This window comes from Stomoxys calcitrans, chromosome 4, assembly GCF_963082655.1.
Source record: "Stomoxys calcitrans chromosome 4, idStoCalc2.1, whole genome shotgun sequence".
NCBI lineage: Eukaryota > Metazoa > Arthropoda > Insecta > Diptera > Muscidae > Stomoxys > Stomoxys calcitrans.
The window spans coordinates 162,337,594-162,360,648 of record NC_081555.1 but is presented as its reverse complement, the minus strand read 5'-3'; the positions used below and the strand labels follow the sequence as shown (position 1 = coordinate 162,360,648).

At 35.7% G+C, this 23,055-nt stretch overlaps 1 protein-coding gene across 2 annotated transcripts in view; it reads left to right on the top strand.

Moving 5' to 3' along the window:
• LOC106087816 (solute carrier family 41 member 2) overlaps nt 1–23,055 on the top strand; it is a 127,939-nt gene that overhangs the window by 6,632 nt on the left and 98,252 nt on the right. Inside the window, exons 1-2 of one of the 2 annotated variants that reach the window (XM_013252990.2) lie at nt 2,095–2,248; nt 7,109–7,206. The exons of the other annotated variant lie outside the window; for it this stretch is intronic. Coding sequence (XP_013108444.2) covers nt 7,188–7,206 — 19 coding nt within the window. The 5' untranslated portion in view covers nt 2,095–2,248; nt 7,109–7,187. Of the gene's footprint in view, nt 1–2,094; nt 2,249–7,108; nt 7,207–23,055 lie in introns of those variants that run through there. 2 annotated transcript variants of the gene reach the window in all.

The following is a 23,055-nucleotide window of genomic DNA, read 5'->3' as shown; positions in this document are numbered from 1 at the left end:
GGCACACCGTTAAAACTTAATCGGACAGCACTCATTGATATCCGAAAATTTTAGTCGAATAATCTGATTGCTGCTTCTAACGAGCCCACGAAGTCAAGTCGAGAGACCATTTTATATCGGAGCTATATGCAAACCTGAATCGATATGACCCATTTGGAATTGCCACCGACCTATATATATATTTTTTTTTTCATGGAGTCACTTCATGCACTATCCTGATATTGGTGCTGCACTGAATTTAAGATTTTTTCTTATTTGTAGTATTTGAGCCAGGATTCACTAATAAAAGGTTAGGTCACTTGCGAAAACATAAAGTGGATAGGCCCCATGAACATAATAAATCTGCTAATTGAAAATGTCATCAAATGGGAGAAAACTGTAAACAAAGAATGAATGTAAAAGAGAACAATTTGACATCCTCAATGCCAAGTACTGCCAAAAATTTTAAAAGGCTGATCGCTTGGCTTGACCTTATTCAGTGAATCCTTGATTTTTACAATGAAAAGAAGCCAAAGAACCAAAATTTAAAAAAAAGATGCAACCTTAAAATTTAATTTCCTATTTACTTACGGACATGACTATCCGGTTCAAATTTTGATCGCTGATTGATTCTTATTTTACTTCATAGATGACTGTTCAATTATTATGCTTTGGATAATTCTTTTTCATCATTAGCATCTTAACCTAAAAAATGTAACATTCAATGACGTTTCTTTTTGTAAGGTTATTTTGCGTCTTTAATTAACTACGTTTCACTGTTGTCTTGTCCCAAGGTAAATTTTCTAATATTCAACGCTATTTTGACCTTCATTTTTAAATTTTTGTTTTCAATAACAAGACGCAAATCTCTAAAATGAAGGAAATTCTTTTTCCCCAAAGGGAATGTTTCCTTAAAAAGTTGGAAAATTGATCATCTTTAAATTAAGTTTGATGATCTTTGGCTCGAATCTTTAAAATTAGGTTAAAAAATTTTTCAGTGTTTATATACCCTCCCTCAGTTGAATTCTAGAGCTACACGAATGCTTTACATTGATTTTTGTTTTTGGAATAGGTTTATCTGGGCCATATTCTATTTTGTAGGTCATAAGTGTACTTCACCAGGTCTTGGACCCTAAATGTCAAATCTGGGGTTTAAGTAGGATGGAGTAGGTCCTTATGTATCCATCTGACCCATATTTGATGTTGACGTTGGAAGTCATATGCAAAACTTCATCTTTTTCGCGAAAAGTTCTCCAGATATGAAATCCAAATATGAATTGCTACCATTTACAATCCCCAACTAGATCAATCAAAAAAGTTTATCAGCTCAATTAATATGTTGGTTTAAATTTTCCTTCTTTTGGAAAATTAAATAATGTTTAAATTATACTAACATTGATTCCACACATCCTTTATTTAAATTTTTATTTTTCCTGACATGTGGCATAAAAAACGAAATCATACATATGTCAAGATACAGTTTTGCGATTTCTTGTACAAATTACACAGGCACCTAAAATAAATTAATGGGATTTAAGTTAACAACACATGCCGTTTTAACATTGTCATATATTTCACCCGCCTTTGCTAAGTAATTACACCACGTGTGGTGAGTTACTTCATCTACCTTTAGCAGGGCTTTACACCAAACACGGCGTATAATTCAGCACCACTAAAAAAGTCATGGAATAAGGAGACGAGAGTAACGACCTTGAAGCTGTGGAACATAGGTACTCCATGGCCACCGTCGTTATTACCAAAAGACGCATTAACCTTTGCCTTTTTTCATATGCCAAAGAAAACCGGTAGCTCTAGTTTATGGATGCATATACACACGTGTGTATGCAGTATTTACATATGTACGTAGATATTCATGTATGTACAGTAAATCATAGTCTGCCCTTATCGATGGCATATTCGCACAGTTCGACTGTTTGTTTTCGGGTTTCCTCTTTATTTTATCGATATTCCGCTTTATTCTTCACAATAAATAGAACAAAACAATAATGAAAAAAAGAAACGCCAAAGCCCAGAGAAGAGTATGCAAGAAATGAACACCACAACAAAATGTTAAAACGCAGGCAGTACTTTTAGTCTAACATTCAATTCGCAGAAGTTAAATGTGTCTTTTTTGTTGTCTGTCTGTACTTGCTTGCATGATGTGTTTGTCCGTCCCTGCGCCGCCAGCATTTTAAGTGAATTTAAAATTAAATCAAATATCTAGTGTCGAATTGTGTTCAACGAAAAATTTCCCAAAAATTAAGCAAGAGTACGTACCTATATTATAAAAAACATCGTTTGATATTATCCAAAGAATTTTGCATAAGAACTTGTGGCAGGCTTTAGGGAGACGACGGACGAAAATTCAACAAAATGTTTCTATTGTGGTACGGTGGGTGTGAGTGTTGTTTTAAAGTAAGTCAGATAAATTTTTCCACAGAATGTAGAAAACAAAACACAAATATACAACGACGAGGGTTTTTACAATGTTTTCTTTTGACATTGATGACAAAAACAGCAGAAGATCATAATGGCAAAACTTCTTTATTACACTGTTTGTACAATCGTCCATACAAACATACACAATGCCCCCCGGTCATGAGAGTGAACTATACAAATGAGGAGATAAAGAGAGGGAGAGAGAGAGCCACCTACAGTGAGTGAGAGAATGTATGTGTGTGTGTGTGTGAGTGCTTTTGTGTAGGCTCCACTCTTCCTCTGCCCAAACATATTTGTTTTTGTTACTCCACTATTCTTTGAGCTGCCCCAAACAACAATCATTCATTATTTGATTTAAGAATTAAAAAAAACATAAAAGTTGAATCAGCTTAAAACTAAAAAGAGATAAATATATATACTTTTTATGTTGGCTAATTTATAAACCAAAAAATCGTATTTCTACACAGCCTTTCTCTCAACAGAGATAGCAGCTATGGGTGTATGTGTTCAGCCCAAAATTCGTTCGCTACCGGCATCGCCACTGTACAATATCATATTCAGGAGCTTAACATATTTTTATACCAAATGATAACGTCTCGCGCATTGCAGACTACAAGAAGGCAGCAACCACATCAGGTGGCAACAAAACTAGATGAAATATGCTAACACAGGCCAAATATACAGAGAGTGTCGTAAAAACACGTCCACAGTGTTTTGGAAAATACGATAACAGTGCAGTTTAAGGGGAAAATAGCCAAAAATCTAATTGTTTCATACCCCGTCTCGCGCTTTGCAAAGACTAGAAGAAGGCAGCAACCACATCATGTGGCAACAAAGCTAGATGAAATATGCTAATACAGGCCAAATATACAGAGAGTGTCGTAAAAACACGTCCACAGTGTTAGGGAAAATACGATTACAGTGCAGTTTAAGAGGAAAATGGCCAAAAATCGAATTGCTTAATACCCCCGTAAATGACTCTAGGAAAACGAATACGTTATTTTTTGGCTGGGGACTAAGGTGTGGGGACCAAATTACCTGCTTTTCAGGCAATTGAATATAGTGGCGGGCGTAAAACTTACTACAGGGCTAGTGTCTTGAGATATCCTTTTGCAAAATTGGCGAAAAAGTTTTTAAGCGAAAAGAAAATTGTGCAGAGTGTATAAATGAGAAAAAACAAATATGTATGTACTGTTATCGTTGGTGTTACCCAGGGTTTACCGCATGTTCGTGGAAGTCAAATCTATACACATCAGAAAATTAATTTTCGTGATAAGGTTGTGCAATGGAATCAGCCGACATGTTTTTTTATAAGTTTTCGTCAATTTTCCGTTGTTTCTCCTATTTGTGACATTTTCTATCGACACACTTTGACGTTGTTAATGTTCATGTTCATTAGTAAATTCTGTAGTATAGCCTAAAAGTACGTTAACATTGGCCACTAAATCCGAATTTATGGCCTTTTCGGGATTTAAGTGCTCAATCTTGTGTGCTTTTGCAGGTTTTACCATAGAAAAATAAATCCCACTGCAGGATTTATTTTTAAATCCCAAATAAACCAGATTTAATGGCTGAATAATCGATGAAAACACCAAAATATGCAACTGTGTTCAATAATTGTGTATGGATGTGTGTGATATGCACATTCATGTATACGCATGTGCGCTTGCGTATGTTACTTAAATCCCCAAAAACGGAGTGTAAACGGACAGGATTGGTTTTTGGTTTTTAGTTTAATTTAGATCATACAAATTTTAATTTAAATGTGCTATAACATTAAGTTCAGCAGTAGTTAAGGTGGAGTTACATACTATGCCCGCGCATTTAAAATGCAACTCTACAAACAAATATCACAAAAGCGACGCGGAAAAGTTAAACAATATTTAACTTTGACACCGGAAAACACAAGTATGACAACACAGAATTACGCTCGAATTCAATCGTCAAAGTTGAAAATTCATTTACTTTTGCGTGTCGCTTTTTGGTATTTGTTTGCAGAGTTGAATTTTTAATGAGATTTTAATGCGTGCGCATAGTATGTAACTCTACCTTTAGTTATCGACATCATGCGATAGCTAGTAACTTTGACTGACCTAAATTTTAGAATTCATTTACTGTAGCTCAATATGACCATCTTCTGCCACGACTACTGGTATTTTGGTACATTCCCGTACCATGGCTTTCTTCACCCCATCCATACTGGCAGGATTCACTGAATAAAGTTAAGCCAAGCCTATCAGCCGACATACTTTTTTTCTATATTTTGGCATAACTTGGCATTGAGGAGGTCAACTTGTTCTCTTTTAACATTCATTCTTTGTTTACGTTTTCTCTTATATGATGACATTGTCAATCAAAACATTTGACATCCTTAATGATGCTCATAGGACCTCTCCACTTTATGTTTACGAAAGTGACCTAACCTTCTATGCTGTTCTTTATGTGTTCTTCGAGAACACGATGTTCGGAAATTCACCACGTTCGTGCAAGGCACCAATTTCTTTGCTCTTTCTAGTGTAACCTTTTTTGCTTTGATGTTAGATAGAGTGCTTTTTGGAAATTGTAAGGCTTTACCTTGGGCACATTTTTATACTTACCACCCAGAGACGGGGGTATATCAATTTCGTTTGCAACACAATGAAATATTTATTTCCGACCCTATAAAGCATATATGTATATTCTTGGTCGTAGTAAAAATTTAAGATGATCTATTCATGTCCGTCCGTTTGTCTGTTGAAATCACGCTACATTCCTTAAAAATGGAGATATTGAGCTGATACTTTGCAGTTTCTTTTTTGTTCCTAGGCAGGTTAAGATGTGCTATATCATACTATATTTTGATATACATAGCTCCCGGTATTCACAAAAGTCAATGCAGCATTAAAATAGGTATATTTGACAGTTAAAGCTGCATTAAGTTTTCTGAACGTGGGCATAACTGGAGGCCATCGTAGAGCAAACGTAAACATGTTCGCCTATGACGCTGAACGCCTGGGTTCGACTCCTAGCGAAAACTTCAGAAAAGTTTTCAGCGGCGGTTATCCCCTCTTAATGCTGCCGACATTTGTTAGGTACTGTACCATTTGGTATGGCAGCCATATAAAAACATCTCCACAAAGAGGTGTCGCCCTGCGGCTCGCCATACGAACTCGTCTATAAAAAGGGGGCCTCTTATTATTGAGCTTAAACTTGAATCGGGCAGCTCTCATTGATATGTGAGAAGTTTCCCCATGTTCTTTAAAGGAATGTTCATGGACAAATTTGCATTTGCATGTATTTTTAAAATCTTTCCTTAAGCTGGGATTAGACATGTCATATGTAATTTTAATAATAGCAACTCTGAAAGTTGTACACATCGTATTAAACGTACGAAAAATTTAATATGACAAATGCTTATTGGAATAAATATGCAACTTTTTCGATTAAGTCTAGCTCTTATTTTATCAAATATACATGTAGACACATATCTATAAAAAAAGTTCAATACATATGGGAACACATGCCGATTAGAGCGCGCTCTATTCGTATATGACGTACATAAAACAAGTCGTATGAAAACAGCTAGTGACAGCTCATATGACATTTCTGATCGTGTAATAAGAGCTTTAGATTAAATGACTTGATTTCTGACATTTACAAAGATTAGGTTGTGGCTTGTTTAACAAAATTTTCAAGATTCTTCAGAAGACCAATCTCCAATCCAAGTGTGTTAAAGTACAGTATTCATTATATAATGTTACGGAAAGCGATTAGTCGATTTAAATTTTTTTTGCTTTTATTTTTTACTGTCTTATTTCATTCACCCTTTGCTTATGTTTGTCCTTTTTTGAGACATTTTAAGCGCCACATATGGACATCTTCACTTTTTGTCTATGGCAAGTAACATAATCTGCTATTCGTAAATCCTGCTTTAGATAAAATATTGATTCGAAATCATTACAAAAAATCTAGGATTTTGTAATCTAAGGTTAATTGCGAAAACATAAAGTGGTCCCATAAACATCATTAAAGTAATCAAAAGCTGCCTATTGTGAATGTTGTCAAATGTAAACAACGTATACAATAGCAAGTTTGACAAGCTTAATGACGAAAATTAAAAAAATTGTATATCGACTGATCGCTTGTCCATATACAATGGACGATATCTATTGAGGGAAATTAAAACTACACCCGCATACGCATTCCATCTATATGGCCATATAGTCAAGAGGGGCTGTTTGACGGTTTCAATCAAAGCTGGTAAATAGTCGTTTTTCTTTACGCCATACACACATACATATGTACGTGGTTCACAATAAATGTTCCCCTATAACAAATTTGCTAAATTTGACACTACTTTATGGTTTTTCCCCCAACGTAATATTGACAGTTGTTTAATATTTTTGGAATTTCCATAGTAAAAAAAGTTAAATTCCCCTAAACATCTTAAACCACAAACATTTAAACAGCATTCAAAACGCTATTAATAAAATTTGGACACCACAAATGGCACCCACTGTACCAACGACTAGCGCATCGCGAAACGTCTCAAAATGACACTAGCTTATATGTTCAAATAAACCTGCATGCAAAGCGATATATATCCATATAAACCATTTTGTACTTTGGACACCCCAATGTACAGCCGACAAGTATTGTCTGTATTTATTGGTAATTTTTTATTTTAATTTTTTTTTCCTTTATTTTACAGCATTAAATTTATATCAAGTGCCTGAATAGTTTTTTGCTTTTGTGACTTAAATTCAAATTGTTTTATTTTCATCGCCAACATGAGAAGACGACAAATTAGTAAGCCTATCACTTTTTTATATGATTTTTTTATTTTTGTTTTTGCATACATAGTTTTGTATTATAATGAATATAGTATAGTTTTACTCATTTAAGCTTTTTTTATACTATTTCCATTGATACCTCATTGTATAAAAAGTGTGTTTTTATAGGAAAAGGTAAAATTGAGCAATTAAGTAAACGATTTCCATACCATATTTGGCTTGGAATATATAAAGCTTGATAAAAACACGGTTAATATGAGCGGAAACACCATTTTATCGATTAAAACATGTCGATTATGCAATAGCATAGATTAATATTAACTATATCCCCATATACATTTTAATTACTTCACCTGTAATTTAAACAAAGGTATTATGTAAGTTCATATTAATTTTCATTCACAATGCATTCTATCTTGTTATTTCAAATTGATAGTGGAATAAATCATTCACAATTACTACCTTTTTAAATAACAGTTTGCTTGGGGCTTGGGATTTTTCAAACGGTGGTTTTTTAATACCAATCGAAAGAAAACAAAAACACAAAAACATATTTGCCATAAAACCCCCAAAGAATAAAAAACACATTAATAATTTATACAATTGGGGAAATTTTGAATACCTCACATAGTGATTTGTTTACAGAAAAACAAAAAAATTTAAATTAATCTATGACACTCAGAGAAATGTGTTAATAGAAAAAGTTAAAATGTTTGCTATAGTTACAGAAAGTCTGCTAATACTCCTAGAAAATGTTGATTGTAGCCTTAGAATGACACACAAATACAAAGAAATGGATTGCTTTCAAACAATCAGTACAAAGATAGCATGACAGTGCACGCCACAGTGGGACATTTTATCGTCATTCCCATGGTAGCCCACCATAGAAAGTCTATTACTTGATTGAAGAATGAGTGGGATTTGAACCTATCTGCTATGCAGACTATGTTATAACACTTTTAAGGGAAAGGAGTCCGAACCAGGATTTCAGAAAGGCTGAAAGTGAAACCCTGAAGATACGACTGGGCTGTTGAAAGGGTCTGAATGTTAATCCCGAGAATACTGAAAGACATGTTGACGAGGAAAACGTTTCAACAGAACAATTTCAATAACGGACAAGTTGAAGTACTTGGGAGCAGGGTTACCGTTGAGATTTTTTTGAAAAATGTCAAAATTAATTTTTTTTTGAAGAAAGGGTCAAGGAAAAAGCATCGAAGCTTTTTTTTTAATCATCCTCTTTGACCCACCTGTATTGAAGTTGGGGGCCACCGTAGCCAGAGGTTAGCATGTCCGCCTTTGACGCCGAACGCCTGGGTTCAAATCCCGATGAGGACATCAGCAAAATTATTAGCGGTGGTTATTCCCTCCTAGTGATGGCAACACTTGTGAGGTCTTTACCTTTATTAATAAGCCGGTAGTAAAAAGGAGGTCCCTTATCATTGAGATTAAACTTGTATCGGACGGGAAAAAAGTATTCTCCCTGTTTCTGAATGGAATGTTCAAGGCTAAATTTGCATACTGACGTTGTCATTCTTTGGAGAAGATCCGTGAAATTCTTTTAGCGGGTCATTTTGGTTGGTCAATATTTCTTGGCTCTGAAGCAAGTGTGACATTTGACTCAGAGCATGTTTCCAATAATTCCTGCAGATTTTTATACCCACCACCATAGGATGGGGGTATACTAATTTAGTCATTCTGTTTGTAACACCTCGAAACATTGATCTGCGATTCCATAAATTATATATATTCTGGATCCACTAGACATTCTGACTCGATCTAGTCCGTCCATCCGTCTGTCGAAATCACGATAGCTGTCGATCGCGTAAAGCTAGCCGCTTGAAATTTTGTACAGATAATTTTTATTAATGTAGCTCGTTGGGAATTGCATATCGGTCCAGAATTGGTTATAGGCCCCATATAAACCCATCCCCCAATTTGGTTCCTTGGATCCCTAGAAGCTGCAATTTTCATCCGATTTGGCTGAAATATGGAACAAAGACTTGTGTAACGACTTTCAACATCCATGTCAAGTATGATCCGAATCGGTCTTTAAACACATATGGCCCCATAAAAACCGATCCTCGGATTTGACTTCTTCAGTCATTAGAAGCCTCAATTGTCATCCGATTTGTCTGAAATTTGGAACAAAGACTTGAGTTATGACTTTCAACATCCATCCCAAGTATGATCCGAATCGGTCTATAGCCCCAAAACGGTCTCGTTGCTTGTGAACTTGAATAGAAAACTGAACTTGAACTGGATTGTCACATCCAGTAGCATGCTAAGAAGGCTCACTGATGTTAGACACTATGTACCAAAATAACCACTATTTTAATTTTTTCAAAGACCATTCATTTATTAATCAATAACTATCTTGTCCCCTTCAAAGTAATCCCCTTAAAGTTTTTTTTTCCAATTTTTTCAGTTTTTTCATCATCGTTTTTTGGTTACACACGACTTAAAACAGCTTCTTTGATAAACTTTTTTGCATAGCAAAAAAATCGTACACCAAAACACAACTAACCTGTTTATCTGTCAAAAACAATCGAAATGGCTGATATAACCAACATATATAACAGATATGTGTACCAACATAGCAGAAAAAACTGCAAAAATCGAACTGGATAACTCACGAAATTTCGAAATAACGGTTATTTTTGGATCAGGGGTCTAGTGAAACGGGTCCAATTTGAGTATAGTCCTCTGGCTCTACAGAAGCGTAGTTAGATCAATGACGGACGCCCACGGAGGAGCAATCACCGCTAATATATTACAATAGGTCAAGAGAACATGATGTCTAGGCATAGGCCGGGCGATGAGAATCAGGTTTACTACGGCACTGGGGAGATTTCTAGATGTCCGAACCATATACAAAGAGATTAGGTATCAGGCACTCACTGCGGCTATAAGACTTTAGGCAATGGAAGAGTAGATAGAAGCAGCTCATATCATGACGACATAATCCAGACTATGATAGTAGACCTGAGTGGATTGCAAAAGGTTTGATTGGATACCAGAAACGACACTTGAGGTCAGGGGCGATATACATTTGTCAGCGGTATTGTCTTGGATCGACGTAACGCATGCTACATGGATGATTCATGGTCAATTCTATTTCTGTCTGGCCAAATCACGGTCCTACCGGCAGAAATCCGGGGATCACAGAATACGTGAAGTAGTACGTCATTAAGGCAAGGAAGTCGAGTGTGAATATATTTATTGACAGTAATTTACCCTACCGTCCAGGTTGTTATAGCCCGGGCGGTAGGTTAGGTTGAAAAAAGTGTGCGGCTATAAATCCGTTATGCCACCATAAGCCAGTAATCGGTTTCTTGTGTGCTCAAAGTCAGGAATTCCGTGCTACTTACAATATTCCTAAATATTTTCCATACCACGCCCCCAAATTGGTCCATGTCTGATATTGTGTCCCCACCTAAGCGCCTGTGTCTGTTAGTCGCGAAAGCGGGGCAATGACATAGGAAATGCTCCAATGTCTCATCATCTTCTCCACATGCCATCACTTGCCGCACCGATTTTGCATAAGTGGGATCATAGTCTTATGTGTTCTGTTATGATACCGAAAGTTTTACTGACCTCCTGCTTGATTCCTTTCAGAAATAGCTTTGTCTTCTGACGATTTGGATCTCACCATAGGATTTTCGTTGTCCTACCTACCGTTTCGCTGTTCCACTAACTGCTCGGACTGCGTCCTGCTAAGATACAGAAAGCTATACTGCCCTCCTGCTTACTTCCTTTCAGTAATAGCCTCTTCTTCTCATGATCTAGATATCCCCATAAGATTTTCGTTGTCCTACCGACCGTTTTGCCACAGAAAGCTATACTGCCCTCCTGCTTACTTCCTTTCAGTAAAAGCCTCGTCTTCTCATGATCTGGATCTGCCCATAGATTTTCGTTGTCCTACCGACAGTTTTGTCGACGGACTGCGACGACCCGAAAGGCTTCGGGTTAAACAAAAGTATTGACCGCAGTCCTCAGGCCTTAACTTCCAAATCGTCTGCTCTTTCATACCGCCTTACTCCGCTATGACCCGGCACCCAAACGATGTGGATCGTACCAACCTCAGAGAAGGCGTTAATCTCCTTCTTACACTCCAAGACTGTTCTTGACCTTATCGTCCTAGTTGTTATTGTCTTGATGGCCAATTTACTATCTGTAAAGATGTTCACACTTGACGTCCTCGCGTCCTAGTTGTTATTGTCCTGATGGCCAATTTACTGTCTGTAAAGATGTTCACACTTGACGTCCTCGCGTTAATAACCTGTACGGTAAGCTTACGGTCGGGTTTAGAATGTAAGAAGCACCTTAACGCCTTCTATGACGATGGCACGATCACTTTGTCTGCGTGTCGTGCCATAACGAAGCAATGGGGAAAGAGTGGTCAGACAACATGACTGTTAGGGTCAGAGGACTGTCGCTCGGAAAAAGCTATGTGAGATACAGATTGTGAGAAAACAAGACTATAACCAAGGAGAATTAGTAAGGAGATCAGTATGATTTTCGGTATTATCACGGGATACGTCGGACAACGAACGCACTTATGCAAAAAGGGTGCGGCAAGTAATGGCGTATTTAGGGTATTTGGGGACAATGATGAGACGTTGGAACATTTCCTGTGTCACTGCCCGGCGGTCGGTATTTGAGTATCTAAACTCAATTTTTTATTCGATTTATTTATCATTGCACCCAATTAAAAATCGATCTGCCTTATAACTACTTGAGGACCTAGAAGAGTCAATCATTTACCAATTTGATTTCTTATAACTATAAACTTAATGTTTTTCCTTTTTCAACCTAACTTAACCTAACTTTGTCAATCACAATAGATGCATTTATTCATTAGGTAACTTAGAAGTACTTTCCTAAAAATAAGCCCACACTGGATAACTGTCCAGAAATTCGTTGGAATGGATGGATGGACGGAAATAAAACAGTTTATTGGGCGGAAGGTCAGTTAGCTGTAGAATGTCCAGTTAAGTTCCAGCTGGATCTAGCCTCGTTTTTCCATCCATCATTCACGATAGCAACCGAATGAACAAAGCTATATGTTGTTCAATAGGAAATGCACATTGGCCACCCGGTTTACATATGGTGATATCGGCAACATAATAGCGGATTATTATTTTGCATGAATTGGCTGAAATTTGGTATTAAAATTCGCTAATGGCTTCCAACACTTAAAACCAAATAGAGGCATGGGGTTGAATTACCTCATACGATTTCGTATCGAATGAAATTTCATCTTCTATTTAATGATTGTTATACCACTTTAATTCGCATTTTAATGTAATTTTTATATGAATTATGACGGATTTCAACTATTGTTAAATTTTGCGGTCAATAAAAAAACAAGTAAGAGCTTGCTAAGTTCGGCCGGACCCAATCTTATATACCCTCCACCATGGATAGCATTTCTTGAGTTCTTTGCACAGTATCTCTTCCTAGGCAAACAAAGAATAATTAATAAGAACTGTTATGCTATTGGAGCTATATCAAGTTATAGTCCGATTCGGACCATAAATTAATTAATTGTTGAACATTGTAGAAGTCATTGTGTAATATTTTAGTCCATTCGGATAAGAATTGCACCTTGTAGGGGCTCAAGAAGCAAAATCGGGAGATCGGTTTTTATGGTAGCTGTTATAGATCGATTCAGACCATATTGGACATGTATGTTGAAGTTCATGGGAGAAGCTGTTCCACAAAATTTCTGCCAAATCGGATGAGAATTGCGCTCTCTAGGGGCTCAAGAAGTCAAGATCCCAGATCGGTTTATATGGCAGCTATATGAGGTTATGGACCGATTTAAACCATACTTAGCAGAGTTGTTGGAAGTCAAAGCCAAATTGGGTCAGAATTGCGCCCTCTAGAGGCTCAAAAAGTCAAGATCCACGATCGTTTCATATGGCAGCTATATCAGGTTATGAACCGATGTAAACCATACTTAGCACAGTTGTTGGAAGTGATACCAAAACAAAACGTGCAAAATTACAGCCAAATCGAATAAGAATTGCGCCCTCTAAAAGCAGAGGAAGTCAAGATCCACAATCGTTTTATATGGCAGCTATATCAGGTTATGAACCGATGTAAACCATACTTAGCACAGTTGTTGGAAGTGATACCAAAACAAAACGTGCAAAATTACAGCCAAATCGAATAAGAATTGCGCCCTCTAAAAGCAGAAGAAGTCAAGACCCAAGATCGGTTCATATGACAGCTATATCAGGTTATGAACCGATGTAAACCATACTTAGCACAGTTGTTGGTAGTGATACCAAAACACCACGTGCAAAATTTCAGTCAAATCGGACGAAAATGCCGCCATCAAGAGGCTCAAGAAGTCAAAACCCAAGATTGGTTTATATGGCAGTTATTTGAAAACATGGATCGATTCGGCCCATTTACAATTCCAACCGATCTATACTTATAAAAAGTATTTGTGGAAAATTTCAAGCGCCCAGCTTTACTCCTCTGAAAGTTAGTGTGCTTTCGACAGCAAGACGGACGGACATGCCTAGATCGACTTTAAATGTCATGACGCTTTATGGAACGTTAGACGCATATTTCGAGGTGTTACAAACAAATAGATACACCCCCATCCTATGGTGGAGGGCATAATAATTTGCAATAGAGAGATTTCGAACGATTTTTCTTATTCAGGTATGCGGTCCGATAAATATAAATAGGCAAATCTAAAATGTTCACATCTTGAGCCCGAAAAGCCTTCGTTTTATTCTATTTGTCTGAAATTTAATGTGTAAGAACACTTATGACCTCCAACACACTCCACCAAATATCCTCTGATATGACTTTTAGAAGGCTCAATGCAACCCATTTGCCTGAATTATAGTATATGAAGTACATTTATGACCACTTAAGGGCATTGAAGACTGACCCAATTTAGCATTTTTGTACATGTTTGCTTGTTCGTTAAGCCAATGTAAGATTTTTTTAGTTATTAATATTTTTTTTTTCAACGTTATTGAATGAAAAATTTATTTTATTTATAAAAAAATATATTAATTTTTCCATTTACACTCTATTTTTGCCAATGAAGCAGGGTTAAGGTTTCTCACATGCAATTCATGAACTTCACTAACATGAAATATTAAAAATATCGCAATTTTATCGGTCTATACTGGGGGTTTTTTTCTATTTATATTTATGGCCAATAACGTGTGTGTACTTTGTGTACTTTACACAATATACACAATTACATATGTATACACTTAGAGAATAAAATAAAATAATAGAAAAAATCCCAAAGAAAATTCTAAAAAAAAAACTGTTTTGTTTACGTTGTACATTAAATGGAAAAACAAATAATAGTAATTAATATCATTTAAAGAAAATCTTGTTAAAATTTGATTATCGTTAAAAATTTTGCCTAAAATTTGATTATCATAAAAAATATTGCTAAATTTATATTATCTAAATAAATTTTAGAAAATTTGTGTCTACATTTGATTTTTTTTTAATTTACTCGAAAGTCGATTTTTAAGGCTAGTACTACGTTTTTTTGGGGGGAAAATGTCCCTAAATCGTTCTTTCAGTGGTTTGACAAGGTTACCACATTTGGCCAAAATCTTGCCATTTACATATAAAAATTAATTTGGCACCAACCAATTTATCAGCTACTTACATACATGCTGACCCACAAATGTGAGTTTGTGGACCATACTCAACTTCATATATGTTGTTGCAATTTCAACCAAAACCCACCCTTTCGCAATTAATAAATTATGAAACACAAAACTATTTAACTCATTTTCATGTGGAGGTGGGGATCTTCATCAAGCTCCTGTAGGTGAGCAAGCTCGCCGCGAGAACAGGGTGGCCATTGGTTATTTAAAGGCGCCAATATCCAGCATTGTCATATTGAGCATCATAGGCACTCAGCATTTGTGCAAGAGTGTTCACCCAACCCCTGAGTGAGACTCTCCGCTCAATACCGATGATTGTCCGCGGCTGTCGTTGCAGCTACTCCGTATGGAGCATTCCACTATCCGCAACCTGTGGATTCACCCGGTAGCTCACAGCTAAGCTTCTCGTGACAGCATGAACACCACACAGATCGGACCTTTATGTTCCTGCCTGTGTGGTGCTCACAGCTATTCCGTGCCGGGTTTGTGAATCAACCTCTTAAAATTCAGATGTGCGCTTTGCAACCCACTCTAGTTGGGTTGGTATGTAAAGAACCATAATCCATTTGACAAATTCTGCTGATGAAGATTCTTGGCAAATCAGTAGTCGCGATACAGATGGGCGGTCAAATGTCTTTAAGCAACATCGCACATTTTGCCTTACTTTTGGAAGTTCTTTGCTTTGCTGTTCTTTGATTAGAAACGTCGAACGAAATGGTCTATGATCGGACAATATCCTGCAATGATTAGTTTCCATAAAAACTTTTATTAAAATTTGATTTCCAAAGAAAATTTCTGCGAAATTTGATTTCCAAAGAAAATTTCTGAGAAATTTGATTTCCAAAGAAAATTTCTGGGAAATTTGATTTCCAAAGAAAATTTCTGGAAAATTTGATTTTCATAGAAAATCTTGTCGAAATTTGATTTTCATAGAAAATCTCATCGAAATTTGATATTCATAGAAAATTTCGTCGAAATTTGATTTTCATAAAAATTTCTTTGATATTTGACATAGAAATTTGATTTTCATAATATTTCGTCGAAATTTTATTTTCATAAAAAAATTCGTTCAATTTTATTTTCATTGAAAATTTCGTCAATATTTGATTTTCAAAGAACTTTTCGTCAAAATTTTATTTCCATGGAAAATTTCGTCAAAATTAGAAATTTGATTTCCATAGAAATTTCATAGAAATTTAATTTTCACTCAATGGGTTAACTATCATCTCTAACCACAACTAAATCGTTGACCTGTATGTTCTCTTGTTGATACTTCCATTTGTATCTACGGTGAAGCTCATTTAAGTATTCAGACTTCCATCTCTGACAAAAGTTTTGGGATAAAATTTTTGAATCTCTTCCAGCTATTTGCAAGCGTTATGTCATCTTCAGAGGTGTCGGGTTCCGCTGGGGTCAACATGGAAGAGCCGGTGAGGAAATGGGCTGGGGTCAAGGGTATCAAGTCGTTTGGGTCTTCAGAGGCTGGACTAAGGGGTTGTGAGTTAAGGCAGGCCTCATTACGTGACAATATGGTTGACAATTCTTCGAACGTGAAGTTCATTTTCGACATAGACTTTCGAAGGTGGAGCTTGAAAGATTTAACTCCTGCCTCCCACAATCCTCCCATATGTGGACCCCCTGGAAAAATAAATTTCCATTTTAAGTTCTGATGGTCATGTTGTTGAATGGCGCTATTTTGTAAACCTTTTATAAACTTGAGCATTTCTGCTGCACCTATAAAGTTCTTTCCATTATCTGAATACCCTATTCTACCAATAAACCGAGCTAATGCTGCCAGAAAAGATTAGGTCGATAAATCACTTGTAGCTTTTCGGTGGATTGCCTTTGTCGCAAAACAAACAAATATACAGATATAACCCTTGGTTTTTAAACATGCTCGTGCTGTTATGGGTCCTGCAAAATCTATCCCTGTGTTGGTTAAGGGTCTAGATAAAGTCGTTCGCTCGGATGGAAGAGAAGACATAATTTGGATCTGGGTCTTTAATAGATATAGCGTAAAAATTCTACAATTGTTTATAACTTTCTTGATCAGCTGTTTCACTCTGAAAATCCAAAATTCTGTGCGGATGAGTCGGGCCATAAGTTTATTATCTCCATGCATTGAGACCTTATGTACAAATTCTACAAGAAGGAGTGCAAATCGCGAATCATATGGGTTTAATATCGGATGACGTCCGCTGTACATCAAAGCTGGTGATTTAACTAAATGACCATTGGATCTAATTACTCCCTTTTTGTCTATAAAGGGATTGAAGGGTAAAAGACTGCTACTATGTGACAGCCGTTTCTTTTGTTAACGTTTAATTTTCCCCTAGATGAAAAAACAAGTTATAGCGAAATTAACACTTTTCATCAATATTTTCCGCTAATTTTTTATAGAGTTTCACCGCGAAAACTGAATATAGTACCAACCTTTAGGCAAAAATCAAAAAAAAAAGATAATTGTTTTCTAAAAAGTTGTAGAATAATATTTTTCTTTTAAGAAAACTTGGTATAAATTCGTTCCTGGGCTTTTACTTAAAATCATTATTTGTTATCTACAGCATTGGATTCTCAATATTAAAAAAAAATATATAAACTTTCATGCAATTGCAATTTTTCTCTGTGTCGGCACTTAAGTTGCAATCAGACAATATTTGCTGAAATTATATATTAAAAGTTAGGAAGGGGGTTTTCTGATACCATCAAACCATACCGACATATTGTATGTTGAAACATGAACAATCTTTACACACTTAATAGATTAAATCAAGGATAAAAATAATTTAAGTATCGACATAATATGCAACCGCCCAGGACAGCCTTGCATACGCAGTAAAAACAGACACATTTATATAAATTGTATATACTTTTGTTATACATTGTCGCGTAGTAATCAATCATACAAGTTCTTATGTCAACGACCTGAATTAGATAATTGAGAGGGTTGCGATAAGGAGGTCTTGAATAAGGTTAGATGTATTTTATTTATTTTCACTGCATGAAATTTGTATGAAAATTACACATAACCAGGACAACGAAGTTCTAAATAAATTGCCACTGCAGGCTTATCTAGAACATTTAACACAAATAAGTGTGACCTCCTGCAGAAATACTTCTATTGTGAATGAAAAAAAATTTAACCCAATTATTTATAAAATTACGTGCACAAATTTTAATAAATTTGATGTGACTTCTATGCTTCTACCTGGTTTGCAAATTTGATTTATAAATTTTACAAATATATTCACTTTTTTCTTCGTATTGTTTTGGCAGGTTGGCAAATGGCGTTACCACCTTATGGCTGGTACCATGTTCGTTTTTCACCGTTAAAAACCCATGATTTTCGTGATTACTGTTTTCAAACACTTCACGAATAACAATGATAAAATAAAAGTTTAATTAAAATTTTAACATTAGTAATGGGGGAATGCCCCACTGAATTAATTCAGCAAGTTTTTTTGCTTTAAAATCTATTATCTCGAAAAAGTAACCGAAGAAAAATAGAGCGAAAATCGAATATAGAACCAGACTTTATGGCAAACAAATAGACTTCCGCTTGAAAATTTTTTGCGTTTTATTTTTGTGCTGAAATAAAACACAGCAGTTATTAAATTTGATAAAAGTTGCTTTACTTTTCATTCACAATAAACGTCTTTCTAGATGAAAATCACAATATATGTATTTCTTAGTGTCATTCAAAATAGTTTTTGTTATTCAGTTGCACACATATTAGATACATATCCACAATTTCTCTTTGTAATCTAAACTTTAAGATCCATGGTTGCATCTTGGCTTCAAATGTTCGTTTACAATATTGCAATAAAGTTACACTCAGAGAAATTTTTAGTAAAATAACAACAAGTTTTTATATAAAAGCAGATAGTCTGTTGGAAACGAGAAAGCAAACATTTTTTGCAACATTTTCATATGTGAAATGTCATAAATACTTTGAGAAGTTGTATATTTAATTTTATCTTTCAATTTTTGGAGTTTCAAAACTCAATTTTATCAAATATCTAAAACAAAATATCTAGTAAAATCATGTTTAAACTTTTAAACCAAAAATGTACATCTAAAATTGTCACAAATGTGCATAAATATGAAGGAAAAGCGATAACTATTGTTTATAAGTTCAAAAAGTTGAAACTGTTTCCTGCAATGTTGTATTGTTTATTATAAATTGCTGATATCAGAAAACGTATTTCTCTGGGTTAAAGACAAAATATTTTCAAGTCTTCATAGGTTCTTCTGGGTCTACATTCTTATAATTTTTTATGGCTTATCGTCTAAACTGTTTATATCCTCACTTCTAAATGACTTTAATTAAAACCAATATGTTATGATCTGGTTAAAGGTCCGTTAATTAGTATTTTAAGAAGAGGTTTGTGCTCAGATACTTGACTTTCTATGGCCAATGTCAGTTCGTACTCTACTCCTAAAACCCTTTTTTTGATACCAAAATTTACCGCCCTTGAGATACTTGGCCCAAAGAGTTTGATATTACATTCGTACACTGCTCTCAAATATCATGGATATAAACCCCATACGCATTGTCATAATTAGGTTAGATGTCCGTTGAGCCCTTTTGGGGTTAAGGCTCACTAAAAGATGAATCCATATTTTAAGGTTTGGTTGACACCATACTTCTAAAACCCTCCCAATTGTGTGCTACCTTATCGTGATCGTTGGTTATAGAGGCTAGGATGACCTCGAGGCCCATGACACCATATTTCTATGTCAGATTCGCTATACACCATATTGCTCTGATCACGCATTTCGTCGCATTATCTCTAACAACCCCAAAGCGGACATGTACTTTTTGCGTATATTCGTGGAAAGGCGACCTACCACATATCCCGTTTTTTCATCACAAAATCATTATTCACTGAGAACACTTCAAGAAAATATTTATTTTTTAAAACCAACATTTAAATTTTGCAGTGCTCTGCCCGCTGGGTACTTGAACACAAATTTTAATACCATATTCGTGTTCTGCTTTCCAATATCTTTCAATTGATACCCTTATTGTGCCCATCCGACCCCTTTCGGATAAGGGTGGCGTTTTTGGGGTAATGGGGAGGGTCCGTCTCCACCCGATATCTAAAAATTATATAGCTTATTTTCCTTCCAGACAAATGTATACAATCTATGAAAATTTTAAGAAAATCGGTTCAGTCAAGTATTATATAATCATAATGGGTCTAATGGCGTTTTTGAGGGGTGTCGTGACCCCCTATACTTCGATCTGATTTTGTATGCCAGATTCGAAATAATATGTCTGTTTGGGGCAGTTTTGGGGTTGGGTCAGCCGATGGGTACTTAGACTCAAATTTTAATACCATATTCGTATTCTACTCTCCAATATCTTTCATTTGATACCTATATTGTCCCGATCGGTCTACTTTTGATTTTGGGTTGTGTTTTTGGCATAAGGGTCCATCCCCCTTCCGATACCGAAAAATTATATTGCCGATGTTTCCTTCCACACCAACCTACACAATATGCGAACATTTCGAGAAAAGCGGTTCTGCCGTTTTGCAGTCTATACGGAACAAACAAACGGAGTCCCATATATCCGTGATTAGCCAATGTTCCCATTTTGGGGGTGGGGTGACCCCCTATACTTCGACATCTACTCCCGCATACTTTTCATTTGATACGCATATTGTCCCTATCGGCCCACTTTTGATTTTGGGTGTTGTTTTTGGGAGTGGGGTGTGATGTGCGTGGACACCCATAACGAATATTTTAGTTTATGCTTCTTCTTCTTTTATTAAAAATTAATTCCTCATTTTCGTGGCTTTTATTTTCGAAAAATTACTTTTCATATGTATTTGTCGCTTCTCTGAAAAATTATCTTTCGATTGATGCAAATTTCATTAAAATCCATTTAGCCGTTTGTACATAATATGTACCACAAAATCACCTTTGTAAAACCCATGGCCATTTAATAACATATATTAATATACTTCTACAGAATTTTAAATCTCTTGCACTATGCAGTGTAACATTAACACAGGCCTATTTGAATTTATTATTGTCTTTCTTATTATTGTATAAGACTAGAAATCATTGGACCGATAACAACACGTAATCTATGTTCTAGATTGACTCATACACGTATTAATACAGAATACAGAGAAAGTTATCCTATATCTTACGTATTTGGCGTGATTGCCGATGTAATCATAGTACAATATTATGAAAATGATGGGAAAATTTATTTTATAAAACTTGATATGATTTACTTGTGGTTTTGCAAACATGTGAACCCTTTTGTGGAATTATGAAGAAAATGTGTTATATATGACAGCCAATAAAAAATTTAAGAAAAAGCGCAACTTATGAATTTATTTCTCTATAAAAAAAGGGTGCTTAGATGAATGTCAACATTTTTGTACGTTTCGTATTTTTAAGAATTTTGTCTTTAATAAATACTAAAAGTCATATGTCTTATACTATGTTCCAGGCTTCACTAATAGAAGGTTAGGTCACTTGCAAAACATGAAGTGGATAGGGCCCGTGAACATTATTAAGGATGTCAAATCTGCCGATTGAAAATGTCATCAAATAGGAGAAATCGTAAACAAATAATAAATGTTAAAAGAGAACAAGTTGACATCCTAAATGCCAAGTACTACTAAAAAATTAAAAAAAAAAATATATGGCGGCTGATAGCTTGGCTTAACGTTATTCAGTGAATCCTGACTATGTTCAGACCAAAGCTGTTTTGAGCAAACGTCTCGTTTTCCTTTACAATTTATAAGGGCAAAACGACTCGTTTGCCACAAAAACGAGTCATTGAAAACATGTGAGCCCAAATAAATGCCTAAATTGTGTAAAATAAACACAGCCCTGAATAATGTCAAAAAAATAAAAATCAAATTTCTTCCTAAAGCCTAATTACTGACTTAGAGTTTTCGCCCAAACAGCTGCTAAAACGCACTATAAAAAATTTTTGTGAAATGACCACGAAATTTTTTTACATACGCAGTACAAAGTTATTTTTATAAAATGATTTCGACATGTTTCTAGCAACATTGTCATATTTTGTAGATTTTAAATGGACATGTATATTAAATGCATCGAACAATCACAATCAACTGCTTACAAAAATTGTTTGTTTAAAATTTTTCAAGAACTTTAAGAAAAAGGGATATGAAAGACCAGAAGTCTGTTTATAGAGGGACCATCAAAGTTTGGAACGCCTCCAGCCCAAAGCTATCTCTCCGAGAAGACAAACTACAAGTTGTCATCTAAGAAAGTTCTGTCCGGCGTTGACAATGCCAAGTAGTCGTCCCACGCTATCGGGAAGCAGAACAAACGAATGCCCGAAATCCGAAGAGCGCGAGTTCCTGACTCTCTCTCAGAAAACTTTGCTCAGCGCAACGCGCTCCACGTCCAAGTGCAAAGGACCCAGATCAAGTATCGCATTCAGTTTTGCTCTTGGATCATTCCACCTCGCCCCCGATATCAGCACCGCCACAATACCCTGTTCATCAACACTATCGTATGAAAATTTAATAAAAACTAACTTACTAAAATGTGCATTACGATATGCTTGGGATCTGTTGATCTAAAAAGATGGGTGAGTACAGGATGTCCTCTACTTGGAATATATGTCTCCTCTACTTTGGAATATATCCTTTAGCAATATATTATTGTCTCTGGAAGAAAAAGGTGTAAAAGTGGTCGCGTATGCTGATGGCGTGACAATTGCGGTTAGGGAAAGTTTCCCAATACTCTTAGAGATATACTTCAGAAAGCCCTACGTGCGACAGCGAAATTGCCTATCGAAAGTGATGTAAGCGTTAATCCGTGCAAGACAGAAGTACATAGGTCTTTTTAGCAGGAGATACAAGTTACCTACAGTGGCATCGGTCTCCTTGGGAGGAGAGAATGTTCCATTTACTGAAAGCGCAAAATACCTGTGTGTGTGGCTAGACACAAAAATTTAACTTAAATCCAACATTTTGCAAAGGGCATGGAAGGCATTTAGAAAATTATGTTTTTAGCTTGGTTGACAGTCATATGATAACAATGATGTCAACCGACAATTGTTTACTACCAAAACAACGCTTTACACGCCACATTAAAAAAAGTTTAATTACAACTAAACAAATTAGCAACACTGTTGGAAACATTCTAAGATTACACAAAATTTAATTGATGTTTAGCAACATTTTCGCCACATTCGAAGT